Source organism: Ornithodoros turicata, chromosome 10, assembly GCF_037126465.1.
Source record: "Ornithodoros turicata isolate Travis chromosome 10, ASM3712646v1, whole genome shotgun sequence".
NCBI lineage: Eukaryota > Metazoa > Arthropoda > Arachnida > Ixodida > Argasidae > Ornithodoros > Ornithodoros turicata.
Genome location: NC_088210.1, coordinates 30,595,404 through 30,619,542, shown reverse-complemented (window position 1 = coordinate 30,619,542; position 24,139 = coordinate 30,595,404). Strand labels below are relative to the sequence as shown.

At 43.6% G+C, this 24,139-nt stretch overlaps 2 protein-coding genes across 3 annotated transcripts; one reads left to right on the top strand and one right to left on the bottom strand.

The window, feature by feature from the left end:
* Positions 1-2,907: 2,907 nt before the first annotated feature.
* Positions 2,908-19,660, top strand: LOC135369849 (monocarboxylate transporter 12-B-like). Of its 2 annotated transcripts, none has more exons than XM_064603405.1 (6): positions 2,908-3,005; positions 8,632-8,919; positions 15,660-15,884; positions 15,957-16,100; positions 17,287-18,138; positions 18,866-19,660. In XM_064603405.1, the coding sequence occupies exons 3-6, from the start codon at positions 15,665-15,667 to the stop codon at positions 19,003-19,005; spliced, it is 1,356 nt and encodes a 451-aa protein (XP_064459475.1). In that variant the 5' UTR covers positions 2,908-3,005; positions 8,632-8,919; positions 15,660-15,664; the 3' UTR covers positions 19,006-19,660. The 2 variants fall into 2 exon arrangements, with proteins under 2 accessions (XP_064459475.1, XP_064459474.1); XM_064603404.1 differs by having other exon boundaries at positions 15,657-15,884.
* LOC135369852 (inhibitor of growth protein 5-like) lies at positions 18,880-23,878 on the bottom strand. Its single transcript, XM_064603409.1, has 6 exons — positions 23,745-23,878; positions 23,058-23,296; positions 22,866-22,974; positions 22,634-22,751; positions 22,001-22,145; positions 18,880-20,900 (listed from the first exon to the last, which is right to left on the bottom strand). Exons 1-6 carry the CDS (start codon positions 23,779-23,781, stop codon positions 20,799-20,801), a joined length of 750 nt encoding a protein of 249 aa, XP_064459479.1. The 5' UTR covers positions 23,782-23,878; the 3' UTR covers positions 18,880-20,798.
* Between the last annotated feature and the right edge of the window lie 261 nt (positions 23,879-24,139).

The following is a 24,139-nucleotide window of genomic DNA, read 5'->3' as shown; positions in this document are numbered from 1 at the left end:
GTCGGTGTTAGCACCGCGAAGCAACTCGGTAGAAACTGTTCGTGGCATTCTACCTATTCCTTTCTGTCACTGTGACGGTTCCGGGACATTTGGTCGAACGGCGTTTGGACGAAAGCCGTTTGATCGAACGCATGACGTTTGGTCGAAAGCCATTTGATCGAACGCCGTTTGATCGATTTTTTATTGGGTCACTTGGCGCTTTGATGAAACACAAAAGAAATAGGAAACAATAAAAGAAAGCTTCAGTTCTAAATGCCGTTATCCTATGGAATATTTAACTATCTGTAATCCGCTTGCCTATAAACATATTCTTCATCCTAACCCACTTTTTCGCATCCAGAAAGCGGTCCAAGGGCCTGAGTTGTTCACCCTATCCCGTTCGACAACTCGATACAGGTTTTTCCGCTCTGACAGATAGTGACTAAACATGTCATACATGCCTTTCCCCCCTAGTCCCCCAACACTTTGGCGAATAATAAACATTTTTGACAAATAAATAAATCATATTTTTTAATGATTTATTCGCGTCCAACCTGGACAAATTTTAAGAAAGCATTATTAATGTTTGTAGTTAACTGACCATTGGTTTGGAGAAAGAACAGTTTTAGTTTATTTACTTTGCGCCTATGTGCAAGTGAATCTAAATTTGGTTCTTGCAGCATACATGTAACCGAAGAAGTCCTTCGAAGCCTAGACATAATATAAGCAGATCTTTGTACTTTGTCTTTTTTTTTTCTTCTTTTTTGACAGCGTAGATGTGTGGGGATCTCAGACCGCAGATGCATTCTCTAAACAAGGTTGAACTAAGGTTTTATATCGCTATTAATTTTTATATATTTATTTTGTACCATGGCGAAATTTCCCTCTTAGCATCCATAGACTTCGAGTGGCTTTCGCGCACAAATGGCTATCCAATTTCAGGTTATTCCCTTTAAATTTGTCGCCAGCAATGAAAAGGGTGCCCAGAAGAAGCACAGACTATCGGCTGCTCCCAACGTGAGGCCATTTTCTTCAATATGTGTCCTGCTGGTTCGCCGGATCCTTCCGCATGGTTCTACTCAGCTGTGCTGTTCATGAATGACAAAAGTGTGCAAATAACCAGTGGTCTCCCCTCCTTAGCTGAAAAAAAAAGCAAAAAACAAAACAAAGCAGAGGACACTGATTGCCTTCGCCGTATGCTCGAGTCAAAAGTTACAGAAAAAAGAGGTGCTAAGAGCTTTGTTTGAACTCCTTTCGAACAAACGGCTTTCGATCAAACGGCTTTCGACCAAGCGGCGTTGGCTCAAACGCCTTCGATCAAACGGCGTTCGACAAATGGGCCGACACACACTGTGACACGCTACAGAACATGTTACCTGAGCATCAGAACCCTTTAGCCATCATAACACTTTGTTTGTAATGATTAAGGAGTGACAATTGATGATCCTATTGCTGGCGCCTTTCCATCGACTGCAATCATGACTACCCGAATTTGAGACACGGTGGATACATGGTTCGCACTGAATTTTAGGACAAAATTTCGAGGGTCTTTCAAGGACCTTTTAAGGCTCGCAGCCGCGGTTTTGCCTGGGATATCAAACACCGCTTATGACCAGGGCTTCAACATTTTCAGGGCTTTTTTGCTGACTCTCTATATTTTTTCACCCACAATCCCGTTTTGGAGTAGTCAGTTCTGGCTGGGTCGGGACTAACCTCTCCATATTTTTCTTTCATTTTCAGTTTCACTAAAATATTTATGAGCTATACATTTATCTCGCTGGAAATACAATGCAGACTGCACAATAGTGATCCGTTCACAAACGTGATTGATGACTCCTGAACATAAAAGATCGTAGGGTAGAAAGGAAGGTTGATGAATATACAACGCAGGGTGTCTTTCACTTGGCGCTCTACTGGTTTCTGCTGCTGATTCCTATTGGAATTAGTGCTAACACATGTGGTTTTAAAGCCACAATACTCTGGAAAAGCGAAATTTGCGCTCGCACGATAACAAGAAAAAGATGCAAAATGGTTTTCGAGGACTGTGGGAAAATTCCAGGGTTTTCCAGACCTTGAAAATGGCAATATAAAAAATTCCGGGGTACTCAACGGTTTCAAGGACGAGTATGGGAACCATGTGGGTACGATTAATCGGTGGTGGTGGTGACGTGACCGGCTTGCCTTTGTTGGCTTCGCTCACATCATCATCATCAACGACTGTAGGCATGATGAGATGATATGATATGATAACGGACGTTGAAAATATTGACGATTAAAAGTTAATATGTGGGCCGGTCATTGCCAGGATTATTAAGAAGTGAGAGCAAAGAAACTATGTGTCATAGTCCTTGGGTGAGTCCGGGCTCCTAGAGAAAGCAGACTATATGGTTTTATCCATATAAGACTATAGGTTTTATCGATTTTAAAATGATTTACCAACCTGCCCAGATTTTAACTTTGTTTTAACGAGCTCGTTAACGAGTTTTGGAATGTCTTTCCGTAAAAGAGCCTCTGAGATATGATTACTATGATTAGTCAAGCTCTGGCGAGGTACACCATCTTCCAATATCAACATCAGCTATAGATACCACATCGTTTGAAGCACAATTTTGAGCAAACTGCCCACAATCCCTTCACACCTCTCATTGCCTAAGGCCAAACCCAACCACACCCCAACCCATCTCATCGTCATCATTTATTGTTGTTGTTGTTGCTAAGGCCAAAACGTTTGGCACCTGACAGCTGTCGTTCGGCACGCTGTTGAACTAATTGTGCAGCTCAAAAGGAGGCAATCCTATCCAAAAAGGCTCCCCAAGGCATGCAGAGCAAACCGGCTCTGCACTCCGAGAGGGTTTAATGATGCAGAGGGAGGATTCTGTTCTTTCACGCACCGCGCCGCTCAGTCCGGAGAGAAATGGGTTACGAGAGTTAACGGAAGCTTTTCCTGCGCTGCTGTGAGAAACATTTCCGTGTATGTATATACGGAGGAGAAAGTTTGAAAGCTCGCCGCACACACAATCGATTAGGTAAGTGTCACTGTTTCGTTGGTGTTACGAGCGTTTGCAAGTGGTAAGACTGGCGCAATGTCACATTTTTATGACTGTGTGCGGGGGCGGCGGAGGGGGGCGTTACAGGGGTTACTGCAGACCCCCCTGAATTCGTGAAGGGGGCGCGAAATTCCCACGGAGGTGAGGCGGTCAATGTGTTATCTCGAATGCATGCGAATAAAATGCCATAACCCTTTTCATGAATCGATCGAATTGCCAGTCAAGGCTTTGTTGATTGATGCGGTAGAACTCACGACGACCCGAAAGCGTTTTTTTATTTATTTATTTATGGCAGTATACCTCAAAGCGTCCCGTTGGGGCATTACATGAGGGGGGTAAGTGAAGATAGAAGTTTACACAAGTAGAAAAATAAAAAACACGGAAGTATTAAATACACAGGAAATTGGCTAGTTCACGCTTGAATGCAATGAAATCGTTAATTATGACAATTTTCTAAGGAAGACAGTTCCAGTCGTTGGATGTGCACGGTAAGTTCACGGAAAGTTAACGGAAGTTCACGGTAAGCACGGAACCCGTTCGCGGGTTCCAGGATGTTTTACACAACTCTCAGTCTCGTGTGTGTCATGAGCTGTATAGAATCATTTGCCACTTTTTGTCACACAGGCTGCCTCGAATTTTTGGAACCCGGGCATGAATTGGTGGCGGGTGGTGGTGTTGGGGCGGGGGGGGGGAGGTGTGGAAGGGGGCGGCGGTTGTGATCTGGGGTCCCCGTGAATTCAGGACGTTGCGCCGCCCCTGAATGTGTGTACGCTCGGGGTTTCGAATATGACACACACGTACAATTATTATTATTATTATTATTACTATATGAGGAAATTTTGACTGGAATACGAGTCACCTACTAGGCAATACGGCATTTCAATATCACGTGATGACATTCCGTGCAATTTTGGCAAACAAAAACTTACGGAAGATATTTTCTTACAGACTTGGCATACGAGTTCGCGAGAATTAACATACATACAACTAAAATAAATAATAATAAAAAAGGAACGAAAGATGTTCCGGTATCGCGGTCAATAAATTTATTATATAGGTAGACGTGTCTTTCGCAACACTGTTTCTTTGCTAAGTATCTAAAACTAAAATGGATAGGCGTTAAATAACTGGAATTACACACTACCGATAAAGTCGGGAACGATGGAAGATCCAGGAAGCGCTGAAGCCAGCTTGCACATACTAAGCAGGAAAAGCGAAAGTCACAGAACGAGTGACAATAAAACGGGGCTCTCCAAAGTCGCAGTCCAAACTACACAGGATTATGTCATTCAAGCGCAAGGCTGCTATGAGAGAGACGTTCGCAACTGTTCAAAACCATACAATGTGTTCCTTGTGTATTTTGTTTTCACTACTATTAATACTATGCATTACTACTAATGTATTTTCGTGTATGTAATAGAGATGACTCATAAATAAATAAATAAAATAAAATAAAGTAAAATAATTCGCTCGCTTAATATTATCACTAATTACTACTAATATTCGCTACTATGCACATGTTTATAACGCTAATAAACGATATTTTTTTAAAAATTCCGCGTTAGCGCCTCGAAGCAACTGTGGCTATGAGCGGTGCACAGACGTGGACAGGTGGAGAGAGGACAGCAGGAAGGAGTGGGGAAAAGGGGGGAATAAACGAATCAATTGTTCGCCTACGCACATTTTTTTTCAATACCCATATATTCCGTAAAAACAGTATAATGCATATCGCATATTTATAGATGTGGTGGAGAGTGGTTGGGGAAACAACACGTTTGTACTTTTTTAATGGACGTATGAGTCTTACACATTATATACCGAGGAGTTCTATGTAATAATAGGCGTTTCCAGTGGGTACTACTGGGGGGGGGGGTATGTTTATTAAGAAAAAAGAACGGAAAGGTCAGGCCAGACGGAGGCCGGCTTGCTATTTAAAAAAAAAAGGAAATGGGGAAGAAAAGAAAAGGAAAAGAAAAGACAACAAAAAGAGGAAAAGTAAAGGAAAGGAAAAGAAGAAAAGAAAACGAAAAGAAAAGGAAAGGAAGAACACAGAACTAAAACTGAAAAGTCACACCACACGGTCACACAGTCACAAGGCGTTGACAAGGCACTACTGATCTACTGACCTTGTAATGCATAGTGGTCGTCCACACTGCAATACGATAATGCAAGCGTGTTCCAGACGTTTCATGTGGAGCTTTATGACAGTTTTTTTTTTTTTTTTTCTGATTTTCACCGATTTTATGATGTCCACTCGGTCTTATTTGCTCCCCTTCGTAATTGAATGACACTGAAACCTAGTATAGTATGTCCTCCCGAGGACTTTTATGGGCAATTCGTGGCAATTTTATAATGTTATTATATTTATTTTGATTTTATTATATATTTTGAATTACTGTAAAAAGACGGATTAGACCTGCAGAATGAACAATAACGCCTGTACCATGGCTAGCTACGAACTAATTTACTCGAAGAAAAAGTACACTATGTCCGAGACTCGGAAGCCAACAGAGAGAGGGTTAAAAATATTTATTTATTTATTTTCTAGTGCCCACCAACGGAGAAAATATGTTTTTGAAAAAGAAAAAGAAGAAATGGTACTCGAAAAAATGGGGGAAAATAAGTAAACTGCGTCGCCGTTCGATTTTCGTGACAAAGGCACGTATCAGTGAAACTTTTTACGAAATAAGTGCTTTTTCCTGCACACGCGCCGGATACACAAACGTGTAACTACTTCCTTACCTGCCAAGTCGTCATTAATCGTTTAATTACAGGCATTATATTGACACGGTTCCATGACTACGCTTTATATAGTATTCTTGAAGACATAATTACAGTGCAGTAAAGCACATAGGACAATGGAAGAAGCCGCTACATCAAATAGGTTTAAGAATAAGCATGTATTATGTCATGCCTTCTTACATAGACTCGAAAGAAATAAGACGATGTCGCTTGTAAGGAAAGATAGTAGCTTAATTAGAGAGATAACTTTAAACAATAGAACTACCGTTTTTAAAAAAGATACAAGAACGACTGCTGTCACTGTTGAGATCACGTGTTATTACGTCACGTTTATTAACACAATTGTACTTGTTGTGATGATGCCACCGCATGAAATGCTTCATCGTGACCCGGGTTCGAATCCGGGTGTCTGTCCCTGTGGAGTCGGCCCAGGACGTACGATCGTCGTAAGTTTGCCCGCCTGACCGTGGCCGACTAGCAGTGCCATCACCACCACCTGCTTCACCTTGATTCACAAAGACATGTTTCATGAACATGTTTATTCACTCTGCAAGGCATATACGGCGAGATACAGGTCCTTGGATAACACACCTGCATTAACATCTCAGAGCAGTAAGAGCCTCGACCCTTCCTATTGGCTGCAGTAAACATGTGACTTTTCCCACGGTCGCCTCAGTGGCGAATCAGAGCCGGATGGATTTCGGTATTCGCGGTTTCCTGTTACCTACCCTATATGTCTATTTTGCGTCTTTTAACGCCTCGTACCTTCCTTTTCGGGAATCATCAAAGTCTGTTTTAAATAAACTAATCAATTAGAAAAGAAACGTTATATACAAACGGGCGACAGAATGGCACTTGCTATTTAGCAACTACGACGTCAGGGCAAATGCGAATGCAAGATCCCAACGGCTAAATCACATATAAGAAGAAGGTGTGGATTTCAACCAAGGCTAGAATCATGTTTAATGCATGCCTTCAACCATATAAGTTCATCGTCCATTACTGGCCCACTGCCACTTGTGTGCCAAGGACGGAAATGTTTTGACACATCGCTATAAAAAAATAATAAAATAATAAAAAAAGGAACAAATCGGATAGTACCCCTGCCAAATTTCTCACGGCATAAGTTATGTGGGAGGTATGTGCATAAGCCTCGGTGTGAATCACTACCTTATAAGTGCAGTCAGTAGCTATACAGTCAAACTTATATAGTTGCTATGGCAGGAAGAGGCAAGGCGCAGATAAAAGCGGATGGTGCTTATCAATTTCCGTTTCGTTGCCGGCGGGAGAAGTATAGAGTATAAGGAACAATAACCATTATTATGGTATCACGCTTAAACGTCAATCGTCATTATTAAACGTTAATATTGTAATGTACGGCAGGGAGCAGCGCAGCGGTGACTAACACAGAAATGATGCGATGAAGAGTTATGGTTACCGATAACACACAATGGCACAAAATGGATAAGTGATTATCTGGTCGATAGAACTCTACGGGGTTAGTGACCCTTACGACATGAAGCCTGCTGCACGCGCAGACTTATAACACATTGGGTATGGTTATATTGAAGCTAGATGTTGGAAAGAGGCTTATCTAATGTCCCGTTCAAACATATGATATAAATTGGGTTCCATATAGTTGTAGACGAAGAGGAAGAACGAGGTGGGGAAGAGGAGGAGGAGGGAAATAAAATTACTCTTGAGAACATTTCTGGGAAGGGAACTACCGAAATAATTGTCCTGGTGCCTACACTCTTAAAAAAAAGGGTGTACTTTAACTCCTTTCCTTGCCACATATATAACACCCTTTTGGAGAGTACAATTACGCTCAAAAGGGTGTCTCCTCACTCCCTCAAGGGAGTAGCATAACACCTTCTCCCTGCCGGGGAGTAATATTACTCTTCAGTAGGGAGAAAGGTGTTATGCTACTCCCTTGAGGGAGTGAGGAGGCACCCTTTTGAGCGTAATTGTACTCTCCAAAAGGGTGTTATATATGTGGCAAGGAAAGGAGTTAAAGTACACCCTTTTTTTAAGAGTGTACGCAAGCTCCATCTAAGGACAAGTTTAATTTAATAATAATAATAAATGGGAGTAAATAATTTACACGTAAGTTTAATTTAGTTTAATTTCATTCAATTTGGCCCACACTCTTAAAAATGAACTTCACCGCATAGCACGCTCCTAGCCAACCATAATCTCAAATGATATCGTTATCTACCCTGATTTGTTGAAAACGGGAGGCGTACGCCTTTTTTATGACACTTATGCTGTTCATAATTGTCACAAAAAAGGCGTACGCCTCCCGTTTTCAACAAATCAGGGCAGATAACGATATCATTTGAAATTATGGTTGGCTAGGAACGTGCTATGCGGTGAAGTTCATTTTTAAGAGTGCACTCATCAGCGCGCGGGCATGGTTTCGTATCAGCGCAAATGTAAAAGAAGAAGAAGAAAAAAAAAAGACAAAGAAAAAAAGTAAGAGAGAGGAAAGAAGAAGTGGGAAAGGGAACACTCGTGGTTACATAAGGCTTATTATTCGAGATTCACGTTTAGCTCCAGTCAGTTCACTTGGATAATTTCAATCATAGCTAAAAACAAGCAGTAGCCTAGCCCAGCGCTATAGTAAAAGCCTAATAAAAATTACTCCTTCGCGATTGCACGTAAGCTTGAAAAAAAGCTTTCCCCTTCCACAATTCCACGAACAATTTCTTGCATATATACCCACTGGCGCTATTACCCTCAGTGGAGCATTCCACTGTAAATGTTGTACTTCTCCTGCTTTATATCGCCTTCTTCAATCTGTCCTTGCCTCCCACTAATTGGTTCTCGCCGCTAACCCTTCCCGTGATGGTGTGTTCCGCAGAGGCTGATCGGACTTCTCCGGCGCTGCACGTGCTCGTGTCGCCCTTCCGACTGGAACCGGTTTGTTTGTCGCTTATCGGGAGTCGACATTGTTCTACTCTGGGCGGAGAAAGTCAGAGAGAGCCAGCCGAATAGAGGTTAGTGACACGCACCTGTGGCAGCAGGGAGAACGGACGCATCGATAACGGAGCCCGCGGAGACAGCCGTGCTCTCCTCCAGTGTGCGGAGCAGCGGCATCCCTCATCCAACTCTTCGGGATCGTCTCTGCCACGGATATTCATTCGCAAAGGTGAGCCGGTAGTGGATAGAATGACTGACTTGTTTTTTAACTTTAACCTTTATTTTTTTTATTTTGAACTTTATTTTCGTGGAGGAAGGAGGTTGGTCTTTTTTTAGGGCATCGGTAGCGATGACGTAAAGCAGCAGTCGAAAAACAATTTTTTAAAAGAAAGAGAAAACGCGCTGTCACGTTTTTTTTTTTTTCTTACGATGCTCAGAGCAATTGTGCAAAATATTTCAATTGACTTAAAATTAACACCGTCAAATCGAAATGGAATTTTTTTTAAAAAAGTGATTACTATGCTGTTTTTCTTTATCACCAAAGCTATTGGAGGTCCTGTCGAACGAGATTTTGCGTATGGCATCTACATTTCGTTCACTCTTGAATACAACTCTGTCACGAAATCCACTGACTGTTCCATAACACCCTTTAAACAATAGGCTACTGTAGTGTCGCTCGTGGTGAACGTTGGCCCTCGATAAAAAAATCACAGATTATCGATTATCATGGTGACAAATTGGCAGCCATTGACAAAAGCATTGTTCAGTCTGTACTAGCAGTCTGTGCTCGATACTTGGTATTAGCTCGTTGGCTGATGGGCTTATAATTCTATGTGGTCCCTTTTCGGGTCTTGTACAAATACCGAAATATGACAAGAAACCCAGAAACAAGCCTAAAACTAATGTTGAGATGATGCAATTTAAAACCCTCGTTAGATAGAGGTCTTAGAGGTCTTTTCGCCCCCTTCCACAAGTGTTAATGGGCAATAGGCGATAGGCAAATTATGAAACTTTACTTCACAAACAAGCTTCTATATTGTATACGTAAAGTCGGGCGCATACGGAAGTATTATATTGACCTTCCGCTTTTCTTTCTTGGCAATGTCACTATTTTCCTGATCAGCACTACTTGCAGGACTGACCACTACGTCGTATCTTTATACGCGTGAAGAGGGATATCTACTCTATGGCATTCAAGTGTCACATGCTTAAAGCCCTATCATGTCATTCCATGCCCTTGGCCTACTGTTGTACTTCAGGAAGTATTTTTTTTTCCATCTGCGAATTGTTAGCAGTATTGACTTTCCGGTCGAGCAAGCCGCGTCCTTCGAATTATCCGGAGTGTCACTTCGGATTCGGACATGTCAATAGGGGTCTGTTCCGTTTCTATACTGCCTAGCCTTCGACGTTAGAGATGAGGTGTCAAATGTGTGCATGTGTGTGGCATTGGGCCATGTCGTGTGTCATGTCTCAACGCCTGGAGCTCTTGCACCGTGTCCATGACAGAGGGCGCTTCAAAAAAACACAGTGCGCTTTGCCACATTAATGTTTGGACAACACGATTCCATTCAAATATATTAATGCGCATGATCGTGGAGATACCATAGAATTTTGGTTTTTAGCTTAGTGTTTTTTTTCTTTATTTTATTTTCTTTATTATTATAAACTCATAAAGTAGAATAGTAAAAAATACTTCGTTTTTAGTGGCGCATGCAAAGGGCATCGCTTTATTATTCATCTAATCGGTGAACAAGTTCAATAGAAATTATTGTTGGAGACAAAGAACTCAATTTTCCAGCAAATGTTCAACAAATGACGTTGTCTAGTGCACAGTAAATATAAAGTTTGCTTAAAAATCACAATCATCCGGATAAAACAACGACGGGGCAAGTCACGCTGAGGACGTTTCCGTTCCCTTTTTATCATATCGAATTTGACATGAATAACACTATACTAAAACTATACTATAGTTTTCTTTCACAGTACTTTCCCACCACACATGTGCAGATACATTTTGCACAGCAGATACAAACACTGCTCGACTTTACGACAACGTTTTCGGCTATCGTTTATGTGAGGGGCGTCCTTGGTTGTGTAATCACAGGCGAGCCCGACGAGAGCTTCGGCCTTAGATTTCCATCCTTAGAATGACGGGAGGTCGTTGTGACAATAACATGAGACGTAATGGTTCAAGCGCTTCTTCGTGTTATCGTCATTTACACAAAAAAGAAACACGTAGGTCGCTCCGTTCTCGGAAAGTACGTGCTGTAACTATATACTGCGTTCCACAGGGTGAACATATCACGGAGCTGTAATCACGCAGTGCATAACCAGAGATATTTGTTCAGAAACAAGGACGTGTTTCCTCTCGGCTCAGCAGACGACAGTACGAAAGCGCATTTGAGATGCTGTCGTCTGCAATGGGACTGTCGTCTGCTAAGCCTCGCGACACCGGTACCGTGTATTCACATGAGACATTACCACAAAATATTCTTCTGAAAGAAAAAAGCAAAAAAAGTAAATAAAAAGAAACAACTGCTCACAGGGCAGAAGTTCTGCCGCGTTTTATATTGAGCATTCGCGCGGCGTTGGAATATGCACTTAGAAATGAACTTCACCACATAGCACGCTCCTAGCCAACCATCATTCCGAATGATATCATTCCGTGCATTGATTTGTTGAAAATGGGAGGAGGCGCCTATCTGAGACACATTATGCTTGTCCCAGATAGGCACCTCCCCCCTGTTTTGAACAAACCAGGGTCGAATGATATCATTCGGAATTATGGTTGGCTAGGAGCGTGCTATGTGGTGAAGTCTTGTTTTAACAGTTCCCTTAGAAGTCGGCCCAGGACGCACATTCCCCCAGGGCGTGAGTCGTGACGTTGCCCACATACGTGAGGCCGACAACGGCAAGCCCTATCACCACCACCACCACCACCACCACCTTGTTTTAACAGTGTGCAAGTTTAGTTTAGTTTTCTTTTTCATCTTTTTTTTGCTTTCTATGATATTTCCGATTTGTCTTATATTTCATATGCGTTTGGAAACTGACAACGCCTTCTGGAACGACTTCTGGACGCATGCCGATCAAAGGTTGTTCCTCACCCTGTCACTAACGCAACAAAACGTAACCAGCCAACGCCTATATACATACGGAATCATGGTCGACTGCTTTAGCCAATCTATAACTACAAGAATCTATAACTTTCTGAGAGACGTTGGCTATCTATCTGCGATGTAGTTTTAATATGCATATTTTTATGGCATCATGTCTACATCTCAATTTACCAAGTATATTCTTTTAGTATAATCGGCTGATTTTTAACTAGTCACAATTTTACCATGGCTTTGGCTCCCTAGAGCCTGAGTTGCGTGTGCGCCATTCAAATTGAATCATCATTTAGCCAATCGTCGCACACGATATAAAGCGCAGAGAGCCGGTGGCTATTCATGTGAGTGAAGCCAGCTTCTTTCAATGACGACAGCCGTTGAAAGGATCGTGATTGCATTGGAGTGATTACTAATAGAATCGAAGCGAACGTTAATGAAGGAGAGAGAGAGAGAGAGAAGCATCACAGAAAGAACAAACAAAACAAGATGACGTACTGCACCAGCTAAGATAGCAGGAATACCCTCCATTCTTTCCAGAAGCAAGAAATTATGTGTTTTCCTCTCAATAGCTCTTTATCGTTCCGCGAAACACCGCATATTTACATAACCTAGATAGGTAATCTTTTTAGCCCGCGTACTTACATGCAGATGAGCGAGTGGTTTTACTACAAGCAGATTGCTTCTGAGACACAACACCTTTCAGCACCTGCTATCCATTATGGAATCTGGCACAGGGACGGAAACTATCGGGACTTCACTGTTAAACAATAGCGACTTTTAGTAGATCGGATGCACTCTACGGAAACGGTACGATAAAGGGTGCCGACAGACCCAGGTTTAGTAATGTAATGTCAGCGACCTCAAACGAGTGCGATCGGCTTATGGTGTTCTCTGAACCGTTATCTAAACACCCTTCTGGTTTATTAAAACTCCCTATAACGTGCAATCCCCACTGTCGCAGCATCCCCCGTGTCTCAATACTGTACATGGAATTTTATTAGATCAGGGAAATAGAGAAGAAAGGGCATTGTGCTGAACGTGACATACACATTAGCGTAATTAGGGTATCGTATCGTTGAAAGATTTCGGAATGTTTCTATGAAACACCTTTGGAGTTTTCCCGTTTTTTGTTATTGTCATTCTTGAATATGGCGATGTACAGTATGTCGTAGAAGTGGTACGACCTTTTCATCGTCAGTTGATTCAGAGATTATCACTGTGAAGATGTCAAAAAAATGCTGTCAACTTCCCACTTCCAACCTTGAGGGAACTGGCTGTTCTTTGTGACGGAGTATCACGTACACAGGCACACGAAAGCAAACAGGAACCGTTGCACGGAGAGCCCGCTAGTCTGGCACTTCGTTGATCCTTTGTGCAGAGGACACGACGACACCCTGTCGTCATGTTTTCTGCACAAAGCATCAACGAAGAGTGGTACACAGGTATGAGACTAGTATATATATCGTGCGTTCACAAGAATAAAATCCCCAGGGAAAACCCTAGTGGAAGAAAAAGAGAGAAACTGCGCTCGGGGCACAAGTTTCGCTTCGGTCGCAACATTAGCAGACGCCGGCGTTTAGCAGACGACACTATAGACGACGTGTCGTCTGCTACCGCATGTTTTGTGGATTCGCCGGAGGATGTTCCTCACGGTTAGCAGTGCCAACGCCCGAAAAAAAAAAAAAAAAAGATAAATAAAAAAAAATCACGTTGAGTGCTTCCGCTTACATAACAACAGAAAGCTGTGACGGTTCTTTTCGTCTTCTGTTGGAATATTCTGGGGAATGTCGTGAATACACGGATGCTGGTTTCTTCTGCCTCACACATCGTGGCCCTCTCCTGTTCATCAATGTGATATTACGCAGCCCTTATGACACGCTACATGACTGCGTGGTCATGTGTCGGAAGTAGCGACAGCCCTCGCTTTAGTCAACTCCCTTCTGTATCTCCTTAGACATCAGTCCTTCTCCACGATGCCCTATCTTTGGAGGACTTCCGTGGCCTATATTTCGCAGCTGATAAACAACGCGTACGTCACGGCTTCATTGGCTTTATTCTTGCAGCGTAGCAAGTGAGCGCTCCTAGTGCAGTGTCGCTGAGTACGAGAACGGCATAGAACCAGAAGTTCACAGCCATTTTTAAAAGTGGAATGAAATTGTGAAAATCGCATGGCCCAGTGTGGTCGTTGTGAGGTCGTTGAACATATGTGTTACTCGCGCAACGGTCATTAACTGAATGACGGTTTCGAAGTAAATGGCGGAAATCGTGCAAAGAAACGGAATAATAAAGAGTCTAAGTACTGCCTCAATGATTAACTTGTACTGTGCAAATCTATTATAAAATAGTGCCATTTTACAACAACATTTTCGAATAAATTTTGTGTTCATGCGACTCTACAAAATTTGCAGTTTTGAATTTTAGTTGACTGGTTTTGCCTAACTCACCACCTTGATTTTTGACATATCGACTTTCTTCATTATTATTATTTTTTTTTTTCACTATCAATAAAAAATACCTCTACCAATCATGTGGACTCCTTCACATTCGGAATTACTCAACCGTCTCTTCTTTTTCCGATTTTCGCGTTTTTTAACCACAGGTAGTCACCGGAAATCACCGGTAATGCAGACAACCATTACGTGATACTGCGGCCATTACGTGGCAGGCGCAGGAACGCGTGCCACAAACGCAGTCAACAACAACAAAAAAAAAAAAAAGTTTGTAGGACATACTGTTACCTCGGCATCATCACGGAGCACATAATCACCATTACCGGGATGGAACTGACAGGCAGAGCCTGTGTAGCAGCTTTCGGAGCAATTCGGTTTGTAGAAGAAGAATTCGGTTTTGTAGCAGTTTTTACAGACCACGCAGCAGGGTTGTACCTATACCCCTATAATTTCCTCGCATATGGCGTAAGCACTGTTCTATGCCACACACTTGTTGTTTGCATAACATTGCGTAAGGCACAACCTCGTGTGCTATCATGCAACCAAATAGAAAACGTTCTAACCCAACTCCTTCCCCATCATTTATTTAGGGAAAGCTCAAAGCGCAAAATTTTAGATTAAAAATTTTAGAACATACATTCAGAAGTACCATTTCTTACAGTTGCTCGGGGCTTCAGGTTTGAAAGAGTTAGAGTTCGTTCGAGGGTGAAGAACACGTTCGAGCGCCGTCGCATCTCGAATACGGCGACAGCGAAAACAGGATTTGCTCGTTATTAGGAATTAGACAGTGTGTACCGTGTTGCAAGTTCGAACTTCGTTACAATTTTTCACTAAGCGCAACACAGTGGGCTTTGTATGCATGGTGAGCACACGCGTCAGGCCTTTGAATCAATGCGCTGTATCAAATAAACGTCTATTTTTTAGCCAAAAGTTGCTTTAGATATTCTAGAACATCGAATAACTGGGCCTCTGGCGTGAAATACGAGTAGAAGTCGATGGTATAGCCAGGACCGGTCGAAAGGCGAGACAAACAGGAAGGCTCCCGATTGGCCGGGTGGTATGCATAACGTCGTAACATGCCGCCAGGCAGGCTGGCAGGTCGCTCGGAAATAGCACACGCTACCAACAGCACAATTTCCTTGATCATGTGACCAGTATGTGTGGACTACTTCGAACTGGGGAGCTGTTGGGGACTGGTCTCGGTTCATGCCATTGAAGGATTCTTCGGAGAAGCGTTTCTCCGCAATGGAAAGAGCCAACCGTACAAGTTTCAGTTTCGTTTCCACTCTCATTGCACGTCCGGCTGTCCCCCTCTAGTAGCAGCATGTAGCAAGATCCATTTTCTGGCGCTTTTTGGCGCAGCAGTTCCATCACTGTCCTTGACGCCCCTCACTTTCTTTCAGAAGCTGCCATGACGACAAATCGCAAAGATGATCCCCAAGGCAATCCCTACCAGGACACCGCGAGGAGCTGGGTAGTATCCGTAGCCTGCGCCTGGAACTTCTTCTGGCTGACTCTCATCAACAGATCCAGTGGTATCCTCTTCGTGGCCATCCTCGAAGCGTTCAGCCTGAGTCGGCAGGATGCATCGTGGGCTTTCAGTCTGATGGATACCCTGGCGAGCTTTACTGGTCAGTTGTGGACGTAACGCGCTGCCTCCGTGTCTGTGTTAGCTTACACCGTGGTATGTGATCTCATTTCAGTGATCATATGCAGCTTCTTGTACAAAGTAGTGGACACAAAGCCCATAGCATTAGTGGGAAGTGCTTTGACGGCGGGGACCTGCATCCTCTGCTTCCTGGTCTATCAGGTCCAGGTAATAACGGTTGTTCTGGGAACGCTCATAGGTGCGTCAACTTCTTTCCCTCTTCACTATTAAGCGATAGGAGCAAATACTGCGACAGGCTCAACAAAAATAGTCTCGTGGCAATAAGCCATTACTGTCATCCAACACAGAAACTGTAAAGCAACATGTGTCAGTCCTTCACCTAACAACGCTCGAAGCATCCGAGTAGCGCGAGCGATCTCCTGCCTTGCCCAGAGGTACCTCGACACCACTGTCGAGGTATCCCTGGGATCGGATAAGCAAGGAGTCACTGGATAAGGTATATGACTCAAGGCATTAGATGCCATATGTCTCCAGTGCATAGGGTTTTCGTTTCCCTCTTTCTGCGAATTATGCTTCCCATGCTCCTCAAAGTGCACAAAGGAGCACAGAAATCATGCGGATTGTCTTCTTGTCAGAGAATATCCACATTTCAAGCACCACGCATCGCCAGCACGCGATCGTGATACAGGTGTCGCTGTCGGTATGTTCTGCCACTTAACAATAAGCCTTCTGCAAGGTAGCTTCGCGTTATTTTTCTGAGTACGTTGTTTCACAGCCGCTGCTTTTATTTTTTATTTTTTCCTGAACTTCAGATATTAACGCAGGCGTGAAAAATAAACGACGAGAAACTCCGAATTCTCGCGAAATAATAAACCCCGAAAAAACATATTATTCGAATATGCCGAAAAATAAACTCCGAATGCCCGAAACCCTACTTATACTAACGTTCTTGCAGCGGCTTGTAGTGCAGGTCTTCTGCTCTGATTTGTGACTCCCCCCCACGTGACACGTGCAAGCACGCGACAACTCATTAAAGATGGCTTCAGGTTTGCGCACTAGGTAGGAGCAACGGTCAGTGGACCGTTTCCTTATGAGCTGAGGTGCGAAACCCACCGACATCCACCATCGCATGAAGGCACAGTATGGTAGTGCCTGCACATCACTGCAGGAAGTACACGACTGCAGGCGTAAGTTCGCAGGCGGCAATGCAAATGTGTCGCACTCCCCCACAGCTTGGTACCTGCGCGCTGCTGTAGTGGCTTCAGCCCCTTATTGTTGCCAGTCTCATCATTACTCCTTTAAGCGGTACACAGCCTAAAAACTGCAGTCAGGACTCAAAGCCCAGTCCATTTGTACCTAGACAAATGGTATATACGACAACCAAAATTCTCTTTTCACGCATTCACAGTTTATGCTCTTTGCAGGCATTGGACAAGGGATGATGTACTTCACAAACACAATCGTCATCAACCAATACTTCAAGAAACACCGCGCCTCGGGGAATGGAATTTACTTCGCCGGTGGCACTTTGAGTTCCTTCTTTTTCCCACCCATGCTATTCTCCATCATAAACTACTACGGCCTCCGCACCACGCTCCTGTTCCTCGGAGGCCTCGCGCTGCACGGCATTCCTGGATCGCTTCTACTCCAGTCTCCACTTACCATGGCCAAAAAACTCGAACGGACGAAAGCCCTCGCATCCATCGAAAGTACCAAAGCCCTGGAAGCGATCAAGTTCACCGAAGAAACCGCAGAAAACACCAAGAGCACCTTCCTCGGCAAATCACTCGGCTGGGCCTGGAGCCAACTGCAAGAATTTTCTTTTCTGAAACGTCCCATATTCCACGTGATAGTCTTCACCGGGGTCGCCTTCAGTTTCTCCTTCGTGATCTACCCGGTCACCATTGTGGATTTCGCCATCACCCGTGGCATCAGTCGGCAACACGGCGCCTTGCTGCTGACCACGTTCTCGATGGGCGATCTCTCGGGACGCCTGTTCACGGGCGTCCTCACCGACAGGGGGATAATCCAGAGAGACCATATGATGGTGATAGTGTACGCCGCGTGGAGCGCTACGTTCCTCGCCTTGCCAATGTGCGACACTTACGCCCTCATGGTGGCAGTCACCATCGCTTTGGGCGTGGCTGTCGGAGGTGGGACCATCCTCAACACTGTACTCCTGGCGGACTATCTGGGGATCAAAGCACTGCCCATGTCGTTTGCCATGTATCGTCTCAGCTTGGGAGTCATTTCGCTGGCGAGGCCTCTTTGCATAGGTAAGTGAGGGTTTTAGTGTGGTGGTACGGCAATGACAACGAATAGATCTCTCCCTGTTTGTCAAGAAATTACGTCATAGTGTTCGACAGCGCCACCTATTTGGTAGAGATGAACTACTCTGGAAGCTAGGGGGGCGAACAAAGTCGCGTCCGAAAGCCACGGTCTTGAGGGGATTACGATGGTCCTTGAAAGGGACGTGACCTTCGGTCCTACTTTTCTTTCAATAGGACGCTGCGAACAAGTGCTCATTCGTGGAATCCAGCCCTCCCCTTCAGATTTGTTTCGGTTTCAGTCTGTCTACCAACGTCATGAGGTTCCTCGGGTAGAGGTCTATTGTGCTGGGACAAGACACCGTACAGCAAAAATATTGCGCATGCTGGCTCCTGGGAGACTGCTTGTTCAGGGTGTCTTTGTAAATTTCATGGTGCAGTCACAAAACACCATACAACAAGAATATTGTGCATGCTGGCTACTGAGGGACTACTTGAAAAATGTAGAATGGTTCTTGAGCAACGCTAAACACAGCTTCCTTGCTCCTTTCTAATGCGAGGCGCTGTTTGATTCCTTGCAGGAGCGAAAAACTCCAGAAAATTCTGCCTCCGCACGATTCGAAAAATTATTCGCTACGGAAGCCCCCCCTCCCCCATTTCTGCTTCCTTCATCCACATTACACCTTTACTTCTACGCTCCAGTTACGAGTAACAGCACGACTTTGTTTCTTTTCAGGGTACTTCAGAGATAAAGTCGGGACGTACGACGGGCTTTATTTCGTTATCGGAGCCTACAGCTTCGTCATCTGTTTAATATGGGCTGTGGTTTCCATTATACGGCTCAGCAGGGTTACGAAGAAGTACACGCTAAAGTGACAAACATCAAGCTCATCATTTCCATTCTCGTCCATCAAGACAAACACTGTTCAAGACATGTCATCGCACAATGTTATTTAGTATTGCACACGGTGTACCGTAATTTCACGCGTATAAGCCGCAAAGGAGACCATAGAGGAGGCCATAAACCACGTGTTCGATATTCCGGGGTCGGCATGGTGTACAACAAGTGCGGTTAGTACAAGATGGGATCGTGCCCTTGCTGTGTGTTTTTCATGGTTCGACCAGACCAGTGGCCTTCCAGAAGACACGAATCACAGTCACCACTCTCGTTAAATCTACTTGGGGTTGGGTCGAATGTGGACGCGCCGATGTTAGAAAATTGTTCGTGCATTCGCACGGTGTTGCTGTTCCAGAGGCACCGTCAGTCTTTCGCTAAAACCGGCATATGGCGTATCGGGAAAATAACGGGGAAAAATAGTCATCAGATAAGCCGCACCAGTGGATAAGCCGCAGAGCGCCGGTGAGAAAGAGAAAATCGCAAGTAGGCCGCGGCTAATACGCGTGAAATTACTGTACTTCATACGCTTTGTCTTGAGCAATCTCATGGAGATTCATCAAAACATTATCCAAGGGGGAAAAAAAATTATTCTAAACTGCAAATAGTCAAGAAAAGAATAAACTATTTTTTACATGTTCTTTCGTGTGAAGTACGTCTGTCGGAATGCACAGTTCAATGATCACATTTCTTGAGTAAAATACACACTTGCTACACTTCTGGTAGCAAGCAGGGAAGAAACTGCCGTGCACAGCAGCCACACAAGCACACACAGTTCATCAGTGTTACTTGTAAGTAGTGTATATGCAGAGTTCACATTTCATAAAATTGTGACTCTTTTGTTGGTGCACCTCTGTTCATCTTTACCGATGTCCACGACATCATAACAGCATTCTGGTGCACTGGATGAAAAACTTTCATTGTCAGCTGTCTGTGACATCATCATCTTCAAAATGACAGCTACAAGAAGCATTGGAGACATCATTTGATATTAATGACATCATGTTTTAATACAGGGTGATGAGGCGAGAGTTCTTCTGGTCAGAAACGATAACTATCCTGCCCTTTGTTTATATCCTCACTGGTGTCATCCTATTAGACTCCTCCAAAGAAATTGTCTCGACAACCATCTTACCTGACTACAAAAGCCGCATTACAATGTGCATGATGGCCAGAGTTTACCAGAAGTAATTTTTCCACAAATGCGTTCCAAATGCCTGGATTTATCGAGAACAAGAAGGTGCTCCCATGCTTAGCCATTAGATTAGTTTAGAACAGATAGATAGATATGATAACCCTCCATGTTTTGTAAAGCTGAAAAGCCTCAAAGCAGAATTATTTCATTATAATTTATTTTTTTAAAGATTTACTTATCAACTTATTCATTATACAAGGTGTCCAGGTAAGAACTTTACAAACGGTTCAGAAACCAGAGCGGCTCATTCTGATTACTTTCCTGAACGATAAAAAGTTTTCAAAAATCCAGAGTGACGTTTCACCAAGCAAGAAAAAAAAAATTGCAATGCGACACATTTTCTCGCAGGTCACTCCACAACACGGGGACGGTAAAACAGTATCGTATAATTAGCAAGAAGGGTGACGATGATGATGATGACTTAGTGGTTTCGCTGAAGCATGAACGTGATAATTTACATAACATACAGTAGAAGGATCGTAATTAGTGCCACGTTCCCACACGTTACAGCTGGTCCGAAAACCCGGGGTGTATTTGCACGCTGGAGGATCCGCCTGGTCCAAAACCTGGAGGGGGCCTTCACTTCTTTTTACGATCACAGGAGCACTTTGGACAGTACCACTTCCCCTTGGGCTTGCTAGTAAGGCCCACGCACGTGAAGTGGAACCACTCAATAGGGCACTAGTGAGATAAAAAATGTGAAAAAAAAAAAAAAAATACTATGAAGTAACAGGTGACAGACTCTATGTTCTTTGTCATAAAAAGCGTCTCAAAAGTAAGACCTTGTGGTTAGAGTGACGGACACTTACAAAAACGTGTTCCTCTCGAATTTCACACAGTTTCAACACCCAAACGGGCTAATTTTCTTTCAAAAAAGGGTGCCTATATATAACGCAAATTAATTTGATGAATTTGCATTGCCCGTGCAGCTGAGTTAAGTTTCAGGGCCGACAACATGAATTCCCATGCACTGTTGAAGAGGGAATATGAGGACAGCGTGCGATTAGCTGGCACAGTTGCAAACAAGCTGCGTTAAATGTCAATATTGATTATTTTTTTGCAAGGGTAGCCTTGCAGAAGAGGGCGTTGCTGGCTCAGGTTATCTAAGAAGCAGCTATCTCAATAAAATTTTGTTTGTAAGTCTGTGCTGTGTGTTGTGTCGCCTTTTTGTTTGTTTCCCAGCACAGGGTTTTTTATCGCTTTAAAAGTACAAACTCCACGGATTTTCCGCTAATTTATTTCGGCAATTGCCATTGCGTTACGAGTGGGATTGTGTGCTATACTGAGTAAAATGACAATGGGGAACCCATTTCTGCAAAGAAAAAGTTAGGTTCGGAGTTCAATTCAAGAAATTAACTTTCTGTCAATTGAAATGAAATAAAAATGTTACCAATACGTGGCAAAAGTTATTGGCAGAAAAAAAAAATCCCTTGACCACATGTCTTTCTGGAGCTTACGTTTTTTACTACGAATTTCTATCATGGTTGGTGGACCACCCTGTATACAGATGGGGCTTGTGCTATTGTGCTTGTGTATTCTCAACATCTGGCGTCTTACCTCAATGGAAAAATAACTTGAGGTGGCACAGCCGCATGACTTGCAGTCATTACTGGCATTAATGAGCTAACAGCGTGTCTGAACTACGGTTGCGGCATCGAGACCAATAAGCTCATTGTACGTGCTATTTCACCATACAGGGCACACTGCGCTATACTATTGGGGCAAACCTGCATGATGGCTTTTTGCTCAAAGAGGTGCGAAAAATGCAACAATATATTTACATCTGGGTTATCGCAGCCTATCATCTCTCCGTAGGACACCTGGTGGCAGAGGCAGTAGGTGGGTTCATTTGGGTCCACTGGCATATCCAGCACATCGGATGGGTGAGAGATGCTAATTGACTGCAGCAGTGGGACTTCAGTTGGCCTGTAGGAGAGATTGACGTGTATAGAGTGATGTTTAAGTGAGACGTACGAACGACGACACTTTATTTTGTTTCTGATCATCGTGGTGCCTGAACACAGTAAGTTCTCCCCACTACTGACGGTGAATTCACTGAAAATATAGTTACGAGCTTCACCGTGAGGACTGATGTCCTACAGTGTTCTCAAAGGTGAACAGTGCTTTTAGGGCATGGCATCGGTGAGCTCAATTCCACAAGCGGAACTAACCAGGGGTTAGGGTTTCTCCTTTTCAAAGATTATAATTTCCCGATGTATTACAAAAGCAGGGCTACAGATGGGCGAAAAAGAGAGCCTATCCTGTTCGTGTTATGATGTTATGAGCCAATTCAAACTTCATCACCGCAGCTCGGCATCACGCACATTTTTGGCGGATTTTTCGGGAGGTCTAAAAAAAAAATATAATCGCAAAAAATCGAGAAACTCTGCCTGTGGTAGACGCACGAAACTTACTGTGCTGCCTGTCCTTTCAACTTCTTCCGTGCGGACTTCGGGATTTCATCGTCGGACGACATTGACCTTCCTCTTCGTTTCTTTTTGTCCAACTTGTCTTGCATCTTACGACCTCTTTCTGCACGGAAACATTTTTTGCCCTTACCATTACAAGTGTTTTAGCAGCATACATCCTAAACAGCTGTTCATAATGTGAAAATGTTGTGCTGACGCACGTTGCTTCTGCACTTACTTTTACTTGCACCTTCTGAATCGCTGCCCTGTGCATTAAGGACCTTCACTTTCAATTCAGATTCAAATCGTGCCAGGTCCGCATCGAGACGACGGATGTGCTTGTCAACCTGTATGCGGTACACTCCAACATTAAAGTCCAACTAAAGTTCAATGCATTCCCAGTTGAGTTTGAATGAACACGAAAACGTACCATTTCATATGTCTGCATTGCAAGTTGTACTTTGTCATCTGCATATTCCTTTGACTTTTCATAGAGCTTCCTTATGCTCTCTAACTGCTCTGCCCGTTCACAATTTGTGTAGGTCTTCACATTGGTAAGGTAGGTGCCCGTAAGCTTCTCTATGTTTTTTGCTATTCTCTGCACTCGTGTGTCCAAGTCTCTCATAAGATTGAAGTTCCTCTGCAACTCCGCAGGAAGCGTTTCCAAGCCTGAAATATACGCGTTGAAAATGTCTTTAACAGAATGCACGTTGTGTTTCGCGCACGAAAATAATAAAGTACAGCTGGAAATGATCACCCAGCGAGGGTGCACATTTCTTCCAAACTTGAGTTTGGCGCCATTTTTTGCGTCGTTTTTATATGCTATTTACAACTTCCCATTTCATCAAATAGCCATACTATCTTCATAGACTTTGCATGCGGTAGCGTCCGCGGCTCCTGAGTGCTAGTGGACAGTGAGAATTGGGAATTTCGCGATCACAATTACGATCAGAGAACCACACAACACTCACGATACAGGCATAGTTGTCTTCTGCTAGGATCATAACGGTTATAACACGACCAATTCGGTACACTGCAGTGGGATGAAGCACGGTGGAGTTTTGCTTTTTAACTCCCTGGTTTTCAATTTCCCATTAGTGCGGTAAAATCTACTTACTGTCAAGGTAATGCTCAAGATATACCGCTGTCGCCATTTCGATCGACACTCATAACAATTTAGAACGGATATTTTGTTGGATGTCACTGGATACCAGCCAACCGAGCGGCCAACTGAGGTCGGCCCCGTCGGCCCAGTGTTGCCGAACTGGTTTGGTATACGGCTACACCTTGCTTTTCAGCAACCATTTATGAAAGATAAGACACTGCAGCTGCGATGGGAAAGCCGACCGGTATAGTGTATGTGTGGCGTGTAGCAAAATAATCAGCAAAAGGCGTAAAAGAAGACAAATAATTTCGGCTATATCTCGGCCAGTCTGAAGACACGTGGCTCACGCAGAAGAAGAAGAAGAAGTGGCTCGCGACCACTTTTTGTTTGGATTAATAATAATAATA

Bases quoted from the DNA above. Each gene is read 5' to 3' on its own strand.
- LOC135369849 (XM_064603405.1), top strand. From the start codon at position 15,665: ATGACGACAAATCGCAAAGATGATCCCCAAGGCAATCCCTACCAGGAC. The intron at 15,885-15,956 runs GTCAGTTGTGGA...ATCTCATTTCAG, and splicing joins TACCCTGGCGAGCTTTACTG to TGATCATATGCAGCTTCTTG. The intron at 18,139-18,865 runs GTAAGTGAGGGT...GTTTCTTTTCAG, and splicing joins GGCGAGGCCTCTTTGCATAG to GGTACTTCAGAGATAAAGTC.
- LOC135369852 (XM_064603409.1), bottom strand. From the start codon at position 23,781: ATGGCGACAGCGGTATATCTTGAGCATTACCTTGACA. The intron at 23,297-23,744 runs GTAAGTAGATTT...CGTATATTTCAG, and splicing joins TCTTGAGCATTACCTTGACA to GCTTGGAAACGCTTCCTGCG. The intron at 22,975-23,057 runs GTACGTTTTCGT...TACCGCATACAG, and splicing joins CAATGCAGACATATGAAATG to GTTGACAAGCACATCCGTCG.